This window comes from Phascolarctos cinereus, unplaced genomic scaffold (assembly GCF_003287225.1).
Source record: "Phascolarctos cinereus isolate Bilbo 61053 unplaced genomic scaffold, phaCin_HiC Scaffold_4;HRSCAF=312, whole genome shotgun sequence".
Taxonomy (NCBI): Eukaryota; Metazoa; Chordata; class Mammalia; order Diprotodontia; family Phascolarctidae; genus Phascolarctos; species Phascolarctos cinereus.
The window spans coordinates 168,508,453-168,533,057 of record NW_027555847.1 but is presented as its reverse complement, the minus strand read 5'-3'; the positions used below and the strand labels follow the sequence as shown (position 1 = coordinate 168,533,057).

General features: G+C 37.5%; 1 protein-coding gene across 2 annotated transcripts in view; it reads left to right on the top strand.

Moving 5' to 3' along the window:
- GRIN2A (glutamate ionotropic receptor NMDA type subunit 2A) overlaps positions 1 to 24,605 on the top strand; it is a 474,506-nt gene that overhangs the window by 327,364 nt on the left and 122,537 nt on the right. For both annotated transcript variants that reach the window (XM_020972554.2, XM_020972553.2), the window contains exon 3: positions 13,171 to 13,285. In XM_020972554.2, coding sequence (XP_020828213.1) covers positions 13,171 to 13,285 — 115 coding nt within the window. The remainder of the gene's footprint in view (positions 1 to 13,170; positions 13,286 to 24,605) is intronic.

Genomic DNA, 24,605 nt, shown 5'->3' with positions numbered 1-24,605 from the left:
CACCTCTCTTCTTTGTGATTTCCATTGTTCTTGTCCATTTGTTGCATGTCTCCTACCTTCAGTAGGAGCCGCTTCCCTGCTCCTGGACAGTCAGACTCTCTCATAAGATCCCTCTACTCATTCATAGCTGCCCTGCCCATTCATCCCAGGGCCTGGCTTGATTGACCTACTTTGCAAATTCCTCCAGGGACTAACTCCAATCAGCAGCATGGTGCCTTCTCTCTCTATTCCTCTTCCTGCTCCCCACACTACTGGCTCCAGTTTCATTCCATTCTGCCACAAATTCTCATCTTATGACATGAGAGCCTCTTACTCCTTAACAACAGCCAATTTCTCTGTCTCTTCAAACTCCATTTTGTTTTATTACTTTAACATGGAAACAGGGTCGCTTTCTTTCATGCTTCTTGATCTTTCTCTCCATCTTTTATTCTCTTAAAAATTAATTTCTTTTTTTAATTAGAAAGTATTTATTTACTCTTGCTTCTACCACCCCCTCTCCAAACAAAACAAAACAAAAGCTTTGTAACAAATATAGTCAGTTAAAAAAAATAACAACACCTCCTACATTGGCTGTTTCCCCAAAATGTGTCTTATTTTATATGTTCTCATTCTTTCCCTGTCTCCTTTCTTTGTGATCATTTTGTTTTGTTTGTATCTTTTCCCCTTTAAAATTATTTTAAAATGGAGAGATGGCAGGTAAGATAGGCCTTTTGAAAAATAAAACATATTCTCCTTTGTCACTTGTATTGAAAAACTGACTTCCTTGGTTTAGTAGAGGAGTTCTCAACCTTTTATGTGTATTATGGACCCTCTTGGCATTTTGGTAAGATCTTTGTACCACTTCTTAGAATAATCTCTTAAAATGCATTAAATAAAATACAAAGGATTACAAAAGAAATTAATCACAGTGAAAACAAAAATTTATTTTTTTTTCTCATCCAAATTGGTATTCTCTGAAACCTATTCATGGACCACAACTTCAGAACCCTCTGCTCTTATAGTTCCCTATATTTATTCTTTAGGTGGTAAAATTACACCTACGTATCCTATCCTCCCTCTCAAGAGAGTGACCTTAAAATCATGGGTAAAGGAGTACATCTCAGGGAGATGACTAATCTTTGAAGAATGAATCCTCCAGAGGACACATTTCTACACTAGAAATCCATGACAGTGTGTGAACCAGTTTGATTGCTGAATTTACACAAGACTGTCAAATTCCATTACTGGAGCTGGGCAACACTTAGGCTACAATTTAGGTCAGGACATATTTAACTCTGTTCTGATGCTTTGGAAGCTTCACCTAGCACACCAGATTTTCTTACTGCTGAAAGCTTTCCTTGAGCTCTCAACCACATGACAAACATATTCTCTGGGCAGCTAGGTAGTACAGTGGATAAAGCTCTGGTCTTGGAGTCAGGAGGACCTGAGTTCAAATCGAACCTCAGACGCTTGACACTTACTAGCTGTGTGACCCTGGGCAAATTACTTAACCCCAATTGCCTCACAAAAAACAAAAACAACAACAAAAAACACATATTCTCTGGGTAGAGGAGAAGGTGAGACTTGGGAAGGCTCTTCCTCCTGAAGAGAAGAAAGTCTAATCTAGGCATTTACCTGCAGTAAAGGGATTAAAAAACAACACTAACAACAAAATAAATTTGAGCATCTTGCTTAAGTAGAATGTAAGCTCCATGATGGCAGAGAGTATTTTCATTTTTGCCTTTGAAACCTAATCTATTTGCCTGGTCCGTACTTCATACATGAAGGTCAAGCCAATGCAATTCTTTATCAAGTTAAATTAATGACAATTAAGCACTACGTGGTCAGTCCTATGCAGAATAATCTACAGATTGTAAAGAAATGAACAAATGAATTCACCAACAGGCATTTTATATGTGCCTTCTATGTACTAACCAGTCATTATACTAAAAGGCTACAAAGACAAATAAAACAATCCCTGCCTTCAAGGAACTAATATACTCTCACATGAAGCAACATGCAAATAGTTAAGTACGTTTGAGAAATGTACAAATGAATGAATACATAATCTTTGCTCCTGAGAAGCACACCATTTAACTGGGGAGTCTTTTTGTTCACAGGTAAAACCATACACTCACTCTCAGTGCTTAGCACAGGACCCGGCACCATAGAAGGTGCTTGGTAAATGTTTAGTAACTGACTCCTTTTGACAACCCATATAACACACAGTTCAATTAATCTTTCCGTGGGACAAAGCTGATAATGTCATTCCCTTAGCTCCTTTCCCCCTGTGGCTTCTAATATAAAATACAAGTCCTTCAGCCTGGTTTTGGAGGCCCTCTACAATCTGGCTCCAGACAATGTTTACTGGCTTATTTTATATCACTGCTTTCATGTAGTCTATGTTCCAGCAAAACTGGAACACTAACTGTTCCTTGAAATAACTTGACATTCCATCACTCACTTCAGTGCCTTCCGACAGTTCTTGCTTTATGTATATTTCACATTAAGTGAATTCAACTCCCCAGAAGGTGGGGTGGGCAGGACCCCATGATGGCCTGGGTTCCTGTTGGACTCCTATTCAGGCTGCAGAGGCTTCAGAGCCATTGAGGGGGTGGGAAGAAGAAGAGATGGTCTGGGGAACTGTCCAGCAAGTTAAGCAGAACTGTCTACCGTATTTGGAATGCTCTCTGTCTTCACTACCTCTTATTGGAATCATTATCTTCTTTCAGGACTCAGTTCAAGTGCTGTCTTAAGCCTTTTCTAACCACCTCTTTCCCAGTCATTAATGTTCTCTTCTCAAATTAATTTAATTACTAAGAAATGAACTTTTACTTACTTATACACCCTCATAGGTGGGGATTATCTTGCTTTTTTGGCCCCAGTAGTTAGCATAGCACTCCGTAGTTCAATCATAGAATGTTAGAGCAGGGAGTGATCTTATCAGTCTTCTAATCTGTTGAAGAAGGCAGGAAGTGTCGTGTAGTAGAAAGAACAGTATTCCTGAAGTCAAAGGATCTGGGTTCAAATCCTCCCCTTTATGCTTACTTGCTGTATGACCTTGGGCAAGTTAATTGAAAAAACCCTGGGCTTCAATTTCTTCATCTTCAAAAAGATGACTGCTCTGCTTCTGTGGTTTCATTCAGTGCTAAATCTGGGAACCCTATGATGAAATTCATCCCCAGAGAAAGATCCATGACTTGCCCAAAGTCAAACAGTAAATTGGTAAAGTCAGGTCTAGAACCCAGATCTCTTAACTTTCAGGTCAATGTTTTACGTATTATAAGACACAGGGCCTGAAGTCAGGACAACCTGAGTTCAGTCTGGTCTCAGACCCTTATAATCTGTGTGACACTGGGCAAATCAGTTAACTTCTGTTTACCTCAGTTTCCTCAACTATAAAATGGCAATCATAAACGTACCTACTTCCCAAGGTTGTGACAATCAACTGAGATAACATTTGCAAAATGCCTGGCATACTGACCACCACAGAGTAAACACTTATTAAGTCCATGTGGTTTAGAGAGTTTATACTGGGAATCTCATGGGAAATAAGCTTGGGGTCAATTTATTAAGGTGATCTTATAGTGTCTAGCATATAGTAAGTGCTTCAAAATGCTTGTTGTCTAACTTACTGGAAAACGAAAGTAGTAATTACTACAATTACCTAGAAAATCTTTATACATCTTTTCTGAAGGTCGAAAATATTTTGAGGTATGTGAAGAGAGGTTCACCAGAAGACAGGCTGGGTCCTATTTCATTGAAGGTATCCAAATGGAGAAGCTGTAGGGGTATTTGCTTCATTTTCTTGGGAGAGATGTCTATTTCAGATGGAATGGTTTTAATCCTGCCTGGTTTGAAATGATCAAGTGCTCTGAGTCACGTAGCTGAATCTCTGGTCCTTCAGGGGACTGGACTTCTTGCTCTCTCAGAGAGAAAAGAGATCATTTTAATGAATATATTTGGAAGCATAAAAAGTAAATATCCTTTTTTAAAAAGTCAAAAACCCCCCGTCTTTTTTGCCTTCTTCATGGTTTGCAACTTTCAATTAAAAAAAAACTTCATGGGCAGTGAAGTTTTTATTGTCCAGAAACTGATTTGCACAGTATGGTACAGAGGAAGGAATGCTGAATTTAGGGACAGAGGACCTGTCTGGGATAAAATCCTGCTTTAACATTTGTGTGATCTTAGGCAAGTCAGACCATTTATCTAGGCCTTGGTTTGCTCATTTAGAAAAGGTGGTGTAGGACTAGGTGTTCTCTAAGCTCCCTTCTAGCTCAAAATCTAATCCCCCTCCCCATTAAAAAAAAAGCTTTATTACAAATTGTCTTTGTAATTGTTTTCAAGAGTTCATTTAATACCTCAGTCTTCTGAATCCTGATTACTCTGAACCTGTCTGAGAAGCTGAGCCCTATTATGCAGAATTACACAGAGGAGTTGTTTCTGCCTCAACATTTAAGCCATTGTACTTTAGCTATTTTTGTTCAAGAAGCCACAAGTGATTAGAAAAAAGTCAAGTACCAAGGCCCACATATAATGTGATTATTCAGGCAGCTAGCTGACATCATAGATACATTGCTGGACTTCGAGATGGGAAGACTTGAATTTCAGTCCTGCCTCACACTCTGTGACCTTGAGCAAGTGATTTAACCCACCTCAGCCTCAATTTCTTTAACTGTAAAATGAGATAATAATAGCACCTAACTCACAAGGTTGTTGGGAGGATCAAAAGAGAAAACATATGTAAAAGGCTTTGAAAACTTTGAAGCATTGTAGATGGGCTAGCTATTACTATTGTTTTTATTAATTCAAAGCCTTGTTGGGAAAAACATAAGAGATGGGAGAGAGCATGTAAAAAAAAACCCCAGGAAACTGAAAAAAAAATGGACTTTAAAAATTTATCATGTATAGTGTAACAAAGGAAAAAGAGTCAATCACGTAAAGGCATGGTTAATAGAAGGTCAAGAAACCTGAGCAATACGTACAAAAGGGTTAAGGCATTAACATTATTGGGAAAAAATGAGAATTTGTAAAAAAAAATGGATACCTGTGATCTAAGAAAAAAATAGGCTTTTCAAAAGCATGTAAATTGAGTGATAATTGACAACTGTAACATCCAATGGAAGGAGGAATTATTGAGGGACATGAGTGATTCAGAAAGTTGTACGTAGGGAAATGGTAATGCAAGGGAAAATGAACTTGAAATCTAGAAAAGGATAAATGTACGCATGGAATAGTAAAGAATGCAAGGCCATCGGGAGGTAGAAAATAATAAATATAGCTAGAGAACACTTTGTGTTATCAGATTTCTGAAGGTAATGGAAACTTACTACAAGGACTATCTCTAAGGAAAGAAAGAATGAGAATCTGGAGAAACAAGACCTTTGAATTATATTGTTCAAATACTCTGAGGAGCCATGCACAGTGTTTGCAAAAAAAGGGAAAAGAGAAATCTGGAAAATGATTCTGTGAAATTACAAAAGTAACAGTGGGCACCAAAATGCCAAGCAGCAGTTGGAAATAGGGAAATAGGGAAATGGCACATGGAAAAAAAAAAGACCGCAATGGGGGGAGGGAAAGGGGAGGAAAGAGAAGAGGGCAGAAATGATGATTTGACATTTAAGTGGCAATAAAAAAAGGTAAAAGGATTGAGAAAATTTGGATTTTTTTTTTGTTGTGACTGTCTCAGCTCTTAGAGAATTGCAGATCCAAAGCAATCTGTAGAAGTTATTAAGTCTACCCTACCCATCTCTTTAAAGAAAGAAGAAAATCGCACCTCAGAAGTAAAGTGATTTGCCCAAGTCCACACAGATAGTAAGTGTCAGAGGTAGGATTTGAACCAAGGTCCTGTGACTCCAAACTCAGTGTTCCTTTCTACTCTACTACACTGACCCAGGAGGAAGAGCTAGGATTCAAATTTAAGTCACAAACTCTAAATTCAGAGCTCTATTTCTCACTTTTTAACATCCCCCGCTCACAACAGCATTTCCAGAACTAGCTATTTTAGCTCACCTTTAAAAGGCGGAAAATTTTCCCTATATATATGTGTGTGTATGAAATAATAATAATAATAATAATAATAATAATAATTTCTATAATACTTTAAGGTTAGCGAAGTATTTTGCTATTATTATCTTATTTGATTTTCACAACAACCCTAGAAGAGAGATGTCATTATTTTTCCCATTTACAAATGAGGAAACTGAAGCAGAGAGAGGTTAAAGGACTTGTCCAGGGTTGCACAGCTAGTAAGTATCTGACACCAGATTTGAACCTCATTCCAAAACCAGTGCTGTATCCACTGTGACACTTAGCTGCCCTGAAGGACTGTATTCCCATTCTGGGAGCCAAAATGGCAGAGTAAAATGATAGTCACTGTCACCCTCCCCTATCAACCTCTGAAAACCCAGAAAAAAATCTCCCCAGAAAAAAAAACCTGGAACAGCTGAACTAGAAGAAAGATGGGGAACAGCAATGCAGCAGCCCACCAAATGGGTCTCCCAGTGCCTCAGCAAAAATAAGGGAAGCAGCACTACTGATAAGTGCCCTGCAGCATTCATCAGAAAGGAGCTGAAGAAAGCAACCTAGAGTCTTCCTAAAGTTCCAGCCTTGCTGATTCCAACCCAACACCATGTAAGCTGTCAGAACTCTACAGCCTCCAACTGTCAACCAGGAGGAGATCCTGAAGCCCAGGTGGTAGAGCAGGGAAACACCAAAACCTGGACCTCCAAGTGCATCAGTGAAGGCAGGGGAACTGGTGGAAATCAGCTCAGAAAAGCACCAGGTGACTCAGCACTCTACCACAAAGGAATCTCCCAGTGCATTAGCAAAAAGGAGGGAGGCAGCATTGCAAGGGGCCCTAGGCAGATAAACACCCTGCACCACCCATCTAATAGGAGCTGAAGAAAACGAAAGGAAAGGAAAAGCAGGCAACCTAGAATTGCCTGAAAGTTCCAGCCTTGCTGACTCTAGCCCAACATGAGGTAAGCTGCCAAAACCCTACAGCCTCCAATTGCCAATATAAGAGGCCCCAGAACACAAAGCCAGTGACCAAGACCTAGGCTCCCAATACAAGAAGCTTGGGTCAGTGCCCTCTGTTCCCCAGCAAGAGAGCTCAATCTCTTTAAAGGCCAGGGAATAAAGAAACACCATGAGTAAAAAGAAATGTACCATAGATTCATATTATAAGAAGAGTGAAGATCAAGACAGAAATTCTGAAGAGGACAACGTTGTCAACAAACCCACATCTGCAACATCAAAAGGGAATATGAACTGGTCTGAAGACCAAAAAGCCTTCTTAGAAGAGCTCAAGAAGGATTTTAAAAGTCTAATGGGAGAGGCAGAAGAGTCCTTAAAAATATTGGCCAATTGGAAAAAAAAGTACGAAGAAAACAAGTCCCTAAAAAACACAATTGGCAAACTGGAAAAAAAGTACACTGAAGAAAACAAATCCCTTAAAAATACAATTGGCCAATTGAAGAAGGAAGTACAAAAACTAACAGAAGAAAACAATCTGTTAAAAACTAGAATTGGACAAATGGAAACTAATGACTCCATGAGAGAGCAAGAATCATTCAACCAGAAACAAAAAAATGAAAAAAATAGATGAAAACATAAAATACCTCATCAGTAAAACAACCAACCTGGAAAATCGATCCAGGAGAGACAATTTAAAAATCGATGGAGTACCTGAAAATCATGATGAAAAAAAAAGCCTGAACAGTATCTTTCAGGAAACCATAAAGGAAAACTGCCCTGAAGTCCTAGAACCAGAAGGTAAAATAAGCATAGAAAGCATACACTGCTAACCACCTGAAAGATATCACAAATTGACAATGCCAAGCAGTATAATAGCGAAATTCCAAAATTACTAGATGAAAGAGAAGGTGCTGCAAGCAGCCAGAAAGAAACAATTTAAATATCATGGAACCACAGTCAGGATTACACAGGACCTTGCAGCTTCTACATTAAAAGACTGCAGGATGTGGAACATGATATTCTGTAAGGCAAAGGAGCTTGGATTGCAGCCAAGGATCAACTACCCTGCAAAAATGAGCAAGGGAGGAGATAGATATTCATTGAAATAGGGGACTTCCAAACCTTCCTTATAAAAAGACCAGAGCTCAAAAAAAAATTTGATCTTCAAGTACAAGATTCAAGAAGTATATAAAAAGGTAAATGGGACAGAAAGATACAAAATGTTGTTAATAAGGGTGTACTGTTTCCATCTCTACAAGGGAAGATGAAACGTGTAACTCTTGAGAACTGTATTGTTATTACATAATGTTAAAGGAGTATACATAAAGGGGGTGGATATTAGTTGACTTTGATGTAATGATAAAAAAAAATCTAATCAAGTGGGTTAAATGGATCCAAGTAAGTGGATTAGTCTGATCTTAGAAAATGTACTGAGAAAGGAGGAGGCAGACAAGGGTAAATTACATTACAGGAAAAGATAGAAAATCCTATTATGGCAGAGGAAAGAAGGGAGGGGGGTGAGCATTGCTTGAACCTTACTCTCATCAGATGTGGCTCAAGAAGGGAATAACATAATCAGTTAGGTATAGAAATCTAACTTGCCCTATAGGCAGTAGGAGGGAAAAGGGGAAAGAAAAGGGAGGGGGGATAGAAGGGAGGGAAGAAGCAGTAAGGGCAAAGGGGAAGAAAAGGTAAAGGGATAATATGAAGGAGGAGAGAGACTGAAGGAGGCAGTGGTCAAAAGCAAAAAAACACTAGATGAGAGGGGGAAAGGAGAAAGGAGGAAGAAAAGCATAACAGGGGCAAAAAGAGGATGGAGAAAAAGACCCAGATAGTAATCATAACTGCGAAAGTTGAATTGCTATCTTTTTTTCTCTTCTGTTGAGTTTTGTTTCCTCTTTCTGATGGTTCCTCTTATTGGTTTTAATTTTTACTTACAATTTCACTAATGTGAAAATATGTTTAATAGGAATGTAAATTTATACCCTATATCAGATTGTGCACCATCTTGGGGAGGGTGGTGGGGAGGAAGGGGAAGAAAAATCTTAAATTAAAAAGCATATGTAAGTGATTGTTGATAAATCAAAATAAATTAATTAAAAAAGACTCTATTCCTAGACCTGCCTTCAACACATATTAGCTATTACTCCTGAGACAACTGAGTAAGATTCTTAAGTCATACATCAGTTACTGATATGTATTAATAAAGGGAATGTCTCAGACTGATGAAATTATAGGTCCAGACCAGAAAAGAAACAAAAAGAGTATCTTTGATTTGGAAGGGATTAGAAAGATCATCTAATATAATATCTCACCTGAAACATCAAATCTCTATTTGAAGACCTTAAGTGATGGGGAACTCATCTCACAAGACAGCCCATTCCATTTCAAAACATCAGTTGTTAGAAAGTTGTTCCTTTTATTGAGTTGAAACCCAGATCCCTTCTAAAATCATCAATTTAGAGCTGAGAGAGACCTATTCCTATTCCCCCACTTTATAGGAAAGGAAACTGAGACCTAGAGAAATTATGTGACTTGTCCAAGTTAATAATGATAAATGACAGAAGCAGGATTTGAACTGAGGTTCTCTGATTCCGATGTCTACTGGTCCTAGTTCTGCTCTAGGTACCTACACCGAATACATCTCATTCCTCATCCATATTTCAGCTCTTCAAATGTTTAAAAATAGCTATTATGTTCTCTCTAAGTCTTTTCCTCCCTGAGTCAACATGTATGGTCATTGATGGATTTTATCTTGTTTTCTGAATTTGTAGACACCTCAGGATACATTGTTTTCTACTCCAGATTTACCATATTCAATTTCCCTTGAAGTTACTCCCAATTGTTCCTACATCCCCCCTTCCCTCCAAAAATATAGAAAGAACTCAAGTGACATAAAAAAGCAGAAATGTGCACTGTTACAGATTTAAACAATATCTTTGTTATACTCAACTTTGCTGTGTTAATACATTTATTGGTGCTAACACAAATATTAGAGATGTGATTTGGAGCTTAAAAGTAGTCAGGATTGTTTGTTGTACAACATCTGTGCACTAAAGGTTTATAATCAATTTTTCTAGGTAAGCAAAACAGCAATTAGATTATATAGTTGTATACAAATGCTCAGCAGGCATTAACATGTACATGGTGAGGTGGCTGGTAAATAATAGTAATTCCCTACTTAAAGGATTTTGTAAATTTTCATGAGAAAAAAACAACCCAGGAAATGGGAATTTTTTTTCCCCAGAGACTGGATGGAGAAATTAAAGGTTTTAGGTATTTGTTTCCTGCTGACTCGATAATGAAATTATAGTCTATTCCCTCCCCCCCTTCTGTCCCCCCCCCAAAGAAAATCCTGATAATGTTTATGAGACTCTGAATATTGGGGAAAATAGATGATGTCATTGACTCAGACCTTTGAAAAATGTTTAAGGAACACAGAAAAATGTTAAACAAGCAATCCGTTTGTTATTTCCAGGTAGTTTGAATGGAGAAGATTGTCTCTAAATAATCAAGTCACTAATTTATTCTGATTCCTATACCAAACTGAAGGAAAGGAATGAACAGCAAAATAAGAGATGGGGGAATTAGAAAGGGGAAATTTAGATTAATTCATCTGGTGAGACAGAAGAAACCATACATGGTAGAAACATAAGATAGTTGCTTAGGTAAAATGACTGAGCAGATAACCAGTTCATTGAATGTAAACATTGAGATTATGTTTACCTGATATCACACATCTCTATAAAAGCTTAAAAAAATCAGTCAATTTTGAATGTTTCCAAACATCAAGGTAGTTAAGAGATCTTTTAGGTCTCTGCCTTGGAAGCATGAACACTTTATGATTTCTGATTTATGTTGACTTGACATAAAAATTATGCACATCTACAATAGTAAAGTTTTTCCATTTTTCTTCAAACTGTCTGTCATTAGGCTAGCCTCATTTGAATGTTTCTTCCTCCAAAGTGTTGATTAAATAAACCTGGTTAGAATTTTTTTTTAACTTCAATAATTCAGAGCTGAAATCTGAATATATCCTTACTCTTTCCAGAACTACATTTAGAACATAGAGCTGGAAGACACCTCAGTAACCATCAAGTCCAATCCCCTCATTTTACAGATGAGGTGACTGAGGCCAAGAGAGGTTAAGTATGTTGTTGAAAGTCACACAGGTAGTGAGTACCAGAGGTGAGATTTGAGCAATGGAGGCAATAGAGGATGGTTTTTCAGTCGTGGATGGCCGTGAAAGAGATGTGGATTTACTAAGCATCCTGTATAAAAACATTTTATCTATATGAACCAGTTCTTTTTCTTTTTCTTTTTCTGGAGGGATGAGTAATTGAATTTAGTCCAACAACTGATTATTTTGAAAACTATTAGGTTTGAGTGGGTAGTTGGTATGTGGAAGATATATGGAGTGGAGTTAACCTTAGATTTACCCAAGGTCCTTTTAGCTCATTAAGCTTCCACCAGAAAGCAACAATAGAGAAAAAGAAAAGAAAAAAAAAACAAATTTCTAGTAGTCTAAATAATGAATAGATTTTTTAACCTATAGACTAAAATTGCTCAGTTCTTTTCAAACCTGAAATAATGGTGTTTGTCAAGGAAAGATTTGTGCTCTGTTTGAGAGTAATTTATTGGAAAATGAACAAAAAATCCCCAACCCACTGAGCATGATATCGATTGCTTGCTGCCTTTACACGTTGCTATTGGTGGCAGACAAATGGACAGCAAAATGATAACTTTGTAGCCAAAAGCTAGCTTATCGTTCTGGGCCATTCTTTAGACAAGAAGATCAATCTATCAGCCAGTAAGTATTTATTGAGTCCCTCCTCTGTGTTCAGTGCAGAGTCTTCTAGAAACATTTCCATGGCCATCCTGTTTGTTCTAGAAGTGAGTGGGTGTGGACTTTGGCACTCATCCTTTGTACTGCTTCTTTCCATCTTAATTCTATGAGGTCAGTGAAGCAAGGATGAGAAGTGAAGCAGAGAAGCTGGCTGTGGGAAGTTGTGAATAGATTACTGTTTTACTCTGAGTATGGGCTTCTTAGGGAAACTAGAGGGTGTGGTGGGTAGATTGTTGTGCCTAGAGTCAGAAAGATCCATTTTTCTGAGTTCAAATCCAGCCTCAGAAACTTATTAGCTGTGTGACCCTGGACAAGTCACTTAACCCTGTTTGCCTCAGTTTCCATATCTGTAAAATGAGCTAGAGAAGGAAATGGCAATGTGTCATTAATGGTAATATCTTTGCCAAGAAAACCCCAAATGGGGTCATGAAGAGTCAGACACAACTAAACAACAACAAAAGAGTTCTGAATTTTTTCTTTCTTTCTTTCTTTCTTTCTTTCTTTCTTTTTTTTTTCGCGTGTCATGGACCCAAGGAAACTAAGTGGCTCAGTGCCCAGAGTGCTGGGCTTGGAGTCAGAAAGAGCTGAGTTTTAATCCTGCCTCAGACACTTACTAGCTTTGTGATCCTGGGCAAGTTATTTAACCTCTCTGTGCCTCATTTTCCTCATCTGTAAAATGGGGATAATAATTGTACCTACTTCCCAGAGTTATTTGAAGGTCAAATAAAATAACATATATAAAGCACTTTGCAAAAATTAATGTGGTATATACATGCTAGCTGTTGTTATCATCATCATCATCATCATCATCATCATCATCATTGTTATTATTGACTATTTGGGGAGCCTGATGAAGCTTATGGACTTCTCAGAATATTTCTAAATCCATAAAACAGAATATATAGTGTTACGAAGAAAAACAATTAAAGTGAAATAGTTATCAAAATATTTTTTTTCAAAAATAAGTTTATTGACACCAAGTTAAAATCCTACCTCCCTCATTTCTAAGCAATCAGAAACATGAGTAGATGGACCAAACATCATGAAAGATATGTGTCTGCTGAGGCAAAAAACCCCAAATGGACAGGCTTATCTCTCATCTCAAATGGAGCCCTAAGGAACTAAGTAGGCAATGAGAAATGGTTCTAGGCCATCCTAAAGGAAAACAACTTTTTGGATCATTAAAAAAAATATTGAGTCCTTGCCCATCTAGCTGCTTGGATTCAGCTCTGCAGTTTGTGGTTTTTCATGGGAGCAATGACATTTCTAGTTTATGGTTCATCAGTGTTGTTTCAATGATTGAATTATCTCATTTGTTATCCATTCACTAATCTCCCCCTGAACATTTTTTCTTTTTCTTCCTCTAGATTCATGATCAATGTGACATGGGAAGGCAAAGACTTGTCTTTCACAGAAGCAGGGTACCAAGTGCACCCCAGGTTAGTGGTGATTGTGCTGAACAAGGACCGAGAGTGGGAAAAGGTAAGCATCTCTCTTTCTCAATGTCTCTCTGTCTGTCTCAACAACTCCTTGGCAGGAACAAAAAGACAGACCATGAAGAGCTCAGGTGCCTACTTGTCTAATTTTTTTTTTTTTTGCTTAAGCTGCTATAAGTATGGAGTCATAAAATGTCAAAGCTAGAATGGACAAAGCTAGAATAGTTCATCTAGTCTTTTACTTAGGAAGTGAAGAAACAGGCTCAAGTGGGTTGAGTCATTTGCCCAAAGTTTTGACTTGTACCTTCGGATATGCCCACTGCTAATCACCCTTCAATGCTGGGTTGACAAAAGGTTTGTGAGGGCTTGGCGTGTGACCTTTTCCACAGTGAGGTAGATTGAGCTTTGCCAAAATGTCCTCATCAGATCTTGATTTGATACACTTGGTAGTTTTAGGACATTACTGCTCTTCTCCTAACTCAAAGATTCCAATTCTTCTTTCTGCTTATGTTATATACCTATCTCTTTAGGGTTTCTAGGTTGATATCGAGTACCTTCCCAATCAATACCCCAGTGGATTAAAAAAAGGAAAGCACATATCATTTTGTACCTGATTTACCATGCAGTTTTATACCACCTCACACCTAGTTTATACCCAACAGCTTGAGTAGTAGATATAATGATGAATTTGAAATTCAGGGAGACTTAGGTTCTAGTTACATTTCTTTACACTTCATGATTGTGTTTAATAACTTAACCTTTCTGACTTTTAGGATATTCATGTATATAAAGTATTTTGTAGAGTATTAAACATGAAATAAATGTCAGTGAGGATTATTATTTATAAAAGATAAATAAGGTGGCTGTTTAGTATGGAATGTTTAATCCATTTGATCAATAATTCTCTCTCTTAAAACACATTTAGAGATTTGTTTTTGGCTGAGCCCTTTCACTATTTCTACTTCCTGAACCTCTTCAAAGGAATAATTCTGACTGATCCAGCTTCTGACTTCCCTGGTCCTGAAACCCTAGTTGTGTGACTGCTTTGAGAATAACTTTGGGAACTGGCCTCAATTCACTTTTCATTGTTCTTCAGATGCCATGAATAGGGGTACAAGAATGTGTAAGAATTAAACCAAGGATTTCTTCTTGGAAGGAAATATGAGGAAGAGGCAGCATTATATAGTGGATGGAATATTGGTTTTGGATTCTGGGGTCTTGAATTCACTTGGTTCTGATACATACTACCTGTATAGCCTTGGGCATATCACCTAATTTTCCTGAGCTTCAACTTCCCTCATCTGTAAAATGTGGTTATTGAATTAAATTCAACAAGCCTGTATTAAACACCTACTATGTACTTAACATTGTCTTAGGCCCTGGAATACAAAGACAGAAAAAACAAAACAGTCACTGCCCTCACAGACTGTTCTTGGGGGGATGGGAAAGACAAGAAAAGGAAGGATTATAGAGGAAGTAAAACATAACACAAGTTAGTATACATAAAATAAAGGCAAAATCCATACAAAGTAATTTCAGGCAGTTGAAAGGAAAGCACTAACAATGGAGGGGATTAGCAATATTTTTGGCCCTGTCCAGCTTTTAATCTAGAATTCTATTGATTTCATGTTTTCTTGCTTTTCTGCAGGAAGCATAATATTCTGAGAGCCAGTAGCAAAAGCTTTTCTGTAGGTTGGATTTAATCAGGCCCCGATTGGGTCCAGTTTGAACATGTGAATATGTGTGGTTATGTTTGGAATTAGTTAGAATGTTGGAGGGGGGTATAGTTTGCAGAGTACTATGAAAATGTTACTAAAGGAAAGCCTGCCTCTTGTATTGTTTCCAAGTGTAGAAAATGGTTCTTAATACTTTTTATGTCATTATTCAAATTTCTCTTGAAATGAAACAATTTCCTTAAAAAATGACTGGGGAATGGCTTCTGAGTTGAGGTTGGAATGGTAAATGACGTGGGTCTATTCTGCTGGTGCATGAGAGACTTGGCCCTTCTGAAATGCCTCTGTTGCACTTTTGTCTCAGAGGGAAAGAGAGGCAGTGAAGCAGATAAATGGCAGTCATGTTATTTTGAATCCTCCTTTACCACACCTCTCCCCCTCTAACCCTTCACTATGGTACAGTGGGTCAGAGAATAAATGCCAAAGAGAAATCACAGTGATTCAGCCACACAGGGGATTTCTTTTCATTTTAGAGTTCGCACAGTGGCCTTGCCAGTGATGCTGAATCTGCCTGAGGGCTTGGGGCTTTGCAACATGTAATGAGAGCGTCTCAGAAAACATGACAGGCCCACAGAGAGACCATGGCTTCCTGCTGGGTCTTTGTACAGGCTTGGCATGGGAATGCCAGCACCACAAACCAAGCTGTTCTCCTGCAAAATGAAACGTTCTGTGCAGAACAGGAGTTCTCTTGCAATCAGGGCATTTGTGGCAATCATCTGTTTTTTATATTATTATTTTATTATATATCATTATATTTATTATATTATATATTATTATGTTTATTATTATATATATATTTTTTTGGTCATTCAACTGCAATGGGGATGTAGAATCCTAATCTGATGCATGCCTCTGCGGACCTCTGCAGAGGCCCAAGAGCTGATTAGGAATATGGATCATAAGTTAATAGGGTCATAGATTTAGAGATACAAAGGATTTTAAAATGTATCTAGTCCACATGATCATTTTTCAGATAAGGAAACTGAGGCCCAGAGAGGTTTTTAAGTGACTTGCCCAAATTCATATGGCTAGTAAATGTCAGAACTGGGCTTCAAGTATCTATTAAGTAGTTGCTTTCTGCCTGGCACTGTGTTACAAAATATGAAATAATCCCTCTTTCGTACCTTCTAATGAAGGCAATAACACACACACACACACACACACACACACACACACACACACACACACACACACACAACATATATATATATATAATTTTCTAAGACAACACTCAGCCTCAGATGTCCAAGTTCCGTATTCTGATTTGTTACGTTCCAAGAACAATAATAATATGAGGAGGATGGATGTGGTGCAGTGGTTTGTAGTTAAAGAAAATGGCTTTTTAAATCTTTGCTTTTGGAACAAAGGACAAGTCACTTAATTTTTCTGGGCCTCAGTTTCTTCATCTGTAAAATCAAAGAGTTGGATTTAATGCTCTCTAACAACTTTATAGCTTATGATTCAGACTGTGAATTAGTTATGCTAGCTTAGCCTCAGTTTCCCCTGTAGAAGAAAATTGTTGAACTAGATTATTGAAAAAGCCTCGTTATTGGCCTCCCTGCCCCAAATCTCTACTTGTTCCAGCGCCTCCTATAAAGTTCCACCAATGTAGTTTTCCTGAAGCACCTATAACAATATAAACATGTAATATATTTTACAAATAATTAATGTTATATTATTATGTCATAGCATCATAGCTACATAATATACTTACTAATGGCATCTACCTCCAATGGTACTTATGAGGATAAAATGAAATAATATTTATAAGGTCTTTTTGCAAGCCTTAAAACACTATGTAAATGCTGGCAATTGTTAGTAAGCGTAGACCTAACTATGTGACTCTACTTCTCAACCAACTTCCTATTGCCTCTAAGATGAAATATGAACTCCTCTGTTTAGTCTTGAAAGCCCTACCCAACCTATCTTTCCAGCCTCATTTGGACGTCATGCTTCCTCCTACACTCTGTGATCTAGCTAAATAGGCCTTCACTCTTTTTCATAAATAATATTCTCTCTCCCATCTCCATGCTATTACACTGGCAGTCTCTCATGCCTAGTATTCACTCACTCCACATCCCCACCCCACAGAAGCTCCTTCTTTCTTTAGGATGCAGCTCAGGAACTTCTTCTGCATGAATCCTTTCCTGATTCTTCTACCCCTCACCAGCTCCCAGTGCCCTCCCTTCCAAATTATTTTGTATTTAATTACTTTATATATATATTCGTATTTATTAACTTTGCTTTTATATTGTATGAATTTCTTATATACCACATATATACTTGCTGTCTGTCTCATTAGAATGTAATCTCACTGTAAGGATTGTTTCATTTTTTTGTACTTGTTTCTCCAGCATTTGGCATAGCCTGGGACACAGTAGGTGTTCAATTAATATGTGTTATTTGGTAGATTGATTGAACAATGGCTTTTGAAGTCTCTAGCCATTTTAAGTCCTATGACTGCTGGAAGTCTATGATAATCATGGAAATGGTTTACATTTATGTGGTGTGGCACAGAAACAAAGCATTGATATAGGTTTCCTGTGATATAGGTGATCTTCATGGCAGCCCTGATGTAGAGATAGAAGATATTAATACTCAAAACGGCCACATGAGGCTTTTGAAGAGATGTGCTGGTTAGATGCTAGAGGACATCGAATAGTGCACTTTGTATCTTTCTCATCTTGAATGAAAACCACTTTAGGAGGTGAAAGAGTCAAGAGTACTTTTACTTAGCTCTTCTAATTCTCATGGTGCCATGCAAGGGACACTGGATTTGGAGTTAAAAGAGACTTGGAATTATAACTGGTGGGTTGTAGTCATTAAATGAGTAAGTGTAAATCTGCTGCCATTTTGGTACATAATCAACAAGAATTTATTAAGCACTTACTATGGAACAGGTAGTGTTCTTTAGCCCTGGGACTGGGGATACAAAGAAAGGTTCAAAACATGATTTCTGCCCTCAAGGAACTCACAGTCTAGTGGGAGAGAAAGGCTGCAAATAACTATATACCTCTAAGAGCTCTCTCTCTCTCTCTCTCTCTCTTTCTCTCTCTCTCTCTCTCTCTCTCTCTCTCTCTCTCTCTCTCTCTCTCTCTCAGTTAGGACTTTTCTGTAATGAATGGAGCTTGAAAGGTAGTTTATTTGGAGGGAGTAATAAGTACATGATTATATTAGACAGATCCTATTAAATGAAGAAACTATTCCTATTGTTTGTCAGCCGATCAACAATTATTAAATACCTATTATATGCCAGACAATATGCTAGGTACTGGACTAGAAGAATGCTGAGGTTCTTTTAAGTTATAAATCTATAAGTTAAAAATCTATGATCCTATGACAAATTTTTCAATAAACGAATGAATGGATGGATGGATAAATGCAAAAGCAGTTAAGTGCTATATGCACAATGCTCTGCTAAGAGCTGAAGACACAAATAAAATTTCTAGTATTTGGAATCCAGTGTCCAAAGTATTAGACATTCAGGTCCCCTGCTTCTCCTTTTCCCCTATTACTTCCTATCTTTAGGACAGTCTGCTTATCAGCAGCTTTATTAGAAAAGAAGGAAGTGGAAAGAGAGGGGATGAAAGATGGGAATGGGAAGATACTCAAATCAGTCCACTTTGTTTCTTGCATGCATCTTTGATAGATTTGTTTAATTCAGTAACAACTGATATTTGCATAGGACTTTAAGGTTTTCAAAGTTCATTATGACATATTATCTCATCTGAGCCTAATGACTACCTTGTTAGATACAAATAGGGATAGGTACACTAGACCCAATATTTCATTGGTATTGGTTACTCCTAGATGGGGAAAGTCCCTTGATCAGTGTAGATTGTTACCATTGGTGCAACACATAATATTTGCGAGTTGCCTAAAGTGCTGAGAATTTAAGTGGCTTACACAAAATTGAATTGCCAGTGTGTCAGAGGCAACATGTGAACCCAGGTCTCACTGGCTTAGAGATAAGGTTTCTATCCACTAAACCACACCACCTGTTGGACATGTAGGGATTATTACCCTCTATTTATAGATAAGGAAACTGAGTCTCAAAGGTTTTAAAAGATTTTCTCAGGGTAATACAGCTGCTAAGCATCAGGGCAAGATTCGAATGCAGGTCTTGACTCCAGAACTAATGCCCTATACACTTCGCAATATTGTCTCCTGTTCAACAAGCATTTACTATGGCAAAGTGCACTATGATAGAGATGACATTAAGTCCACTCTTGAAGACTTTGATGAAAGAGAAGGCTAAAAACTACAACTTCTGATGTTGCTTTGAAGATTTTTGTTGATTTCAATTCTTCATGCTAATGCACTTCCCCTCAACCATGCATAATTTGAGATTTAACTCTGCAAATCTATGATTAACACATGATCAAGCATTTTAAGACAGATTTTTGAGATGGCGAAACACAGAACTTTTTAAAAATTTTATTTTGCCTGAGCTCAGATTTCAGGCAAAGCTCTCTTTGTAAAGCATATACAACAAACTCACCAGCCTCCCCCAAAGTAGTGTGAAATCTAATTTGCCTCGGTTTATAATGGTCATTAACTTCATCAAATGATGTGAGTCATAGGAGTGGAAACTTACATGTTATTTGTATTAAAAAGAACCATCTGAACTTAACCAGAGTCATGAGAATTTACTATTTTAAATTCTCTCACAATTTAATCATTTGGGTTGCAATGAAAAGATATAATTGGCACCTAGCAAGTTCACATGTATAAATGAGATCGCAAGGACATGTCTTTGATGTATCTCATTGATCTCTCATTTTACACTACTTCTTTTTCTGGACTTACAAACCACAACATATAGACATCTACCTTAAAAATGAACATCAGTGTTGGGACAGACTATACCAGCAAGATAACATATTGCCCAAAGTCAACCTGCCAACAGGTATAGAACATTTTACCAGGGCAATTATCACATATAGGCTACATAGTTATGCTAGGTTAAAGGATGCTGAATTTTATAAGCCACAAATATCAAAACAGCAGAATGACTGTCACCACTCAACTCCCCAAGCCAATTTAGCCTGTAAGCTATTTAAGAGAGAGCCTAGTAGTGATTAAGCTGACAGATGTAAGAACTGTAAGACAAAAGATATGCCCTTGGTGGTTCACCATCACCATCAATTATGGAAATTAGTGAATGGATTATTCAAATGATCTCAGAAGACTAAATTATTCAAAAAGCTCTCAGTCAGAAGCCAGAAGCATTTCCAGAAACTCCTGAATAGCTGCATCTAATCTCATTCTAATTTCCAAATGGCTCTCTGGCCTTAGTGGTAATTGAGGACCAGAGCGCACTGGTATACAAGTGACATAGGACTTTATACTCAGAACCAGCATAAATGGAAGTATTATTGGTATACAGAAAAGAAGAATATTTGGTATTTCTCTGAAAGACACAGCATTCCTAAGAAAGGTGACATTCTCCCCCTCCCCTCATAGCTTTTTATTTTTTTAAAGTTTTATTGATACCTTCTTGTTTCTTATGCTATAGCTTATAGAATCATCTTTTGTAACAAAGAAACATCATCCAACTGACATAGTAACAGAACTTAAAAGGGTATACCACATCCCACACATGTGGTTCCCCATCATTCTACTGATAAGAAGGAAGTATTATTTCTATTATAATTTTTAGTTCTCCAGCAGGGAGATAGGTCACTACAATTAATCAGAATCTCATTGCCATGGATACACATTTTCCCATAGGATTTAAATAATGATGCATTCCAGGGCAGGGGCCATGGAAGATATGGTAGAGTTATAACATAATATAACATAATATTGTTTTGAATCTTATTTCTGTTAAAACACTGCAGCCATAGACAACAGAAGGACGCAACATATTTAGCCTACCAGGCAGGTGTTAGCCTCGCCCTTCAGTACCAGTCTTAAAATGGAGTGCTTTTCTTTTTTGTGAGTTTGCCAGGATCACACATAAATACTTTCTCATATCAGATCTGGAGGGCAGCATGGTAATGTGAACAGAGCACTGCACAGGAAAGTAAGATCCCTGAGTCCTGATGCTGCCATGCTCTGTTATGTGACCTGGGGAAATTGGCATCATTTCCTGGAGCCTTGATTTTCTCAATGGTAAAATGAAGGCCTAGATCAAGATTTCTTAACCTGAAGTCCACAGATCCTCAAGAGGCCCATGGATGAATTTCTAGGGATCCATGAATTTGGATGGGAAAATGTATTTTTTTCTAACAACTTCTCATTGAAATTTATTATTTCCTTCAGTTGTTTAAAAAAAATTTCCCCCTGAGGTTCATATGTTTCACCATGTTGTCAAAGGAGTCTGTGACACAAAAACATTTAAGAACCCCTGGCCTAGATGGTCTTGAAGGTGTCTTTTACCTTGAATATTCTGTGATTGCATGCAAATTCAAGAGGGAAGTCTGAATGGAGTGTAATTCAAGTAAAAACAAACAAACAAAAAACCCACCTCTGCTTGAAGTAGTTATCCTTGATCCATTGATATAGCTGTTATTTCATCAATGTTGGTCCTGGCTCCTGTAGTGGATAATCTTCAGCCCACCCATTCTTCTAGCCAGTGTTATGCCATAATTACAAGACTGAGGATCTATCCAGTTACCACAGTAGGTGCTTAATGAATGTTTATTGATTGATTCACTCGATGTGCTGGGGTCCTTTCTTTAGTGCTCTTGACATTGTATAGATACCAATGAAGCATGTTGGCAGTTCAATAGGTATCCCTCACCCTTGACTATGTGACAGCCCACATTCTTTTTCTAGTCATACATTTCACTGGTGATATCCTTTATGTTGCTTCTCTTTATTTGTAATGTGTTGAAGAATATCTACATCTATATTGATCTATATCAATATTTAACATTTACATAGCAATGATGATGTGCCAGACACTGCATTAAGTGCTTTTCAATTATTGTTCCATTTGATCCTCACAACAGCCCTGGAAGATGTTCTGTTTTTTTCCATTTTACAGTTGAGGAAACTGGCCAACAGAATTTAAGTGACTCTCCCAGGGTTACATAAGTAGGAAATATCTGAGGCCAGATTTGATTTGAACTGGACCATGAATCCACCATGACCTTTTTCATTGCTTTTTGGACAACACTGAACTGTAAATAAGTTGAGAGTATAGTACTGTAGATTATGAGGTCCGCAAATGTTCCTGTTTGCAGATGACATTGTACTGTCATGGTACTTTAAGCCTCAGAATATTGCAGAGCTTCCCAAATAAGATCTATAATTATGGATTGTAGTGAAACTATCCACACAGGAAAATCCAAGTGGATGAGTAATGCCTATTATCCAAATAGGCATTTAGATAGATAACTCATGCAACTTGACCATCAGTCTATGTACCATGACACTATTAAAGAGCAATGAGGTGGGACTACATACATGAAAAAGAACAGACAGGATTGTCTTTGGGAAATGTACAGTGCTTTTGATGACTCCATTTCTTCATGAAATAGTTATGTGAACCAAAATATTAAGTTCATTTTTACCATCATACTATCCCTCTACATAGTACATCATAGTGTTTGTCTTTTTTTTTTTTTTACTAAATCTTATTTCTCATGCCTCATCTTCCTTGGCCTTGCTATAGTGTTTGATAATATTAACCACCATTTTCTCTTTTTCAGTTCCCATGACTGTTCTCTTCTAGTTCTCCTACTTCTATAACTGTGTCATCTTAGTCTTCTTTTCAAGATAATCATCTTATGCACTTACCTGGTTCTTTTCTTCTCTCTCTACATTATATTCCATGGTAATCTTCTCCACAGTCATAGGTTCATTTATCATCTCTAGGCAAGTGACTATTGGATCTATGTACCTAACACTAAGTTCTCTCCTAAATTCCAGTCCTCCTTGGCCATCTTCCTGCTAGACATCCCTATCTGGATATCTCTTCAATATTTCAAACTCACTGTGTCTAAGACAGACCTCTTTACTCACCTCCCACCAAATTCTCCATCTTCCAAACCTCTCTATTTCTATTGAGGGTATCACAGTCCTTTTAGTTACCAACATTTATAACCTTAGAGTAATCACTCACTCTTACACTTCTTAGAGCTCCTGTACCAAGCTCAAATCTTGCCAATTTTTGTTGGTTTCGCCTCCACAGCACCTTTATGTCCATCACCATCACACTACTCCCATGCTGCTTAGCTCATCATTTCTTATCTGGCCTATTTCAATAGACTTTTAACTGGGGGTGTTCCTTCCTCTAGTCCCCCCTTCTCCAGTCTTATCCAAATCCATCATCCACAGAGCTTTCCAAAATAATCTTTCAGAAGCATAAGTTTGACCATATCTCTATACTGTTCAAAAGCAGCCTTTAGCTTCCTGATATCTCTCAAATTAGATATCAACTCCCCAAGCTCCCATTTGTTGCCCTTTATAATCCAACTCTATCCTCTCTCCTTAGTTTTATTTTATGGAACTCCCATTCACTGTTACATCCAACCAAGCTGAATTGCTAGTTAGAATTTTATGACCTCACATTTGCAGAGCTGCACAGGTTATCCCCATTCCTGGGATTCATACCCTCCTCACGTCAAATTCATATCTCTTTTCATCAAAGTATTATTGAGATCTAAGATGTTACTTCCTCCATGAAACCTTCCTTGACTGCCCTCACTTCCCAGTCATTAGTGTGCTTCCTTAAATGACCTCATATTTGCTTCTTTGTCTTCATGTTGTATCCCCTCTCCCCATGAAAACTCATTGAGGTCAGAGACTATTTCATTTTGATTTTTGTGTGTCCAGTGTCAAGCCCAGTCCCTTACACATAGTAAGTAACTGCTTAATAAATATTGGAGTTAAATGGAATTGAGAGTTGAATGAGATCATTGAATATTGTTATAAAACAAAATATCCTCATATTTAACCAAGGTTGTAGAATAATTTCCAGGGTATAGTTAATGTGACTTGATTGCAATTCTTAGAATCATCATTTTAAATACTATTCTGGCTTTTAGTTGGCCCTTTCTCTTCCCAAATGGCAAGAGAAGGCCCTAACTTGAGTTCAGTAGACACTCTCGACTTCATTCTGAGTTATTTTCTTGACAGCAGCAGGAATGAGACCAAGGGTTTTATTCACTGCCTTTGTTACCTTGCAGAAAACAGACACTGAATAAAAAATATGTAACATCCGACAAGTTCTACTGGAAGTCTCCTGTCTTTGTTACTTCAGATTAAATATGAAGTCTTCCACTAACTTTTAGATTTGGAGCATTCTTTAAATTCATGTACTGCATCTCACTATCCCCTCTGAGCACCCTGACTAATTTTCATCCTCCATATCCCTCACTTCTCCAAAATCTAGCTGAAAATTCACATTTTCCGAGCTTTGCTTGATTAAACCTACCCCACATTGATATTTTTTAGTTCTATTTTTCACTTAGATATTCCTTTTGCATGAAACTTACTTGCCCTATTTTAGTGTGCTTAATACGCTGTCCTATATCTTTTCTGTACCTTTATATAATAGTTTGCCAACTGGACTGTAGAATTTTTTTTTTCATTTTCTATCCTCCCATGGTACCTAGGAAAGTGCTTTTTAACACAGTGGGTATTTGATCAAAAATAATAATACCTAACATTTATGTAATG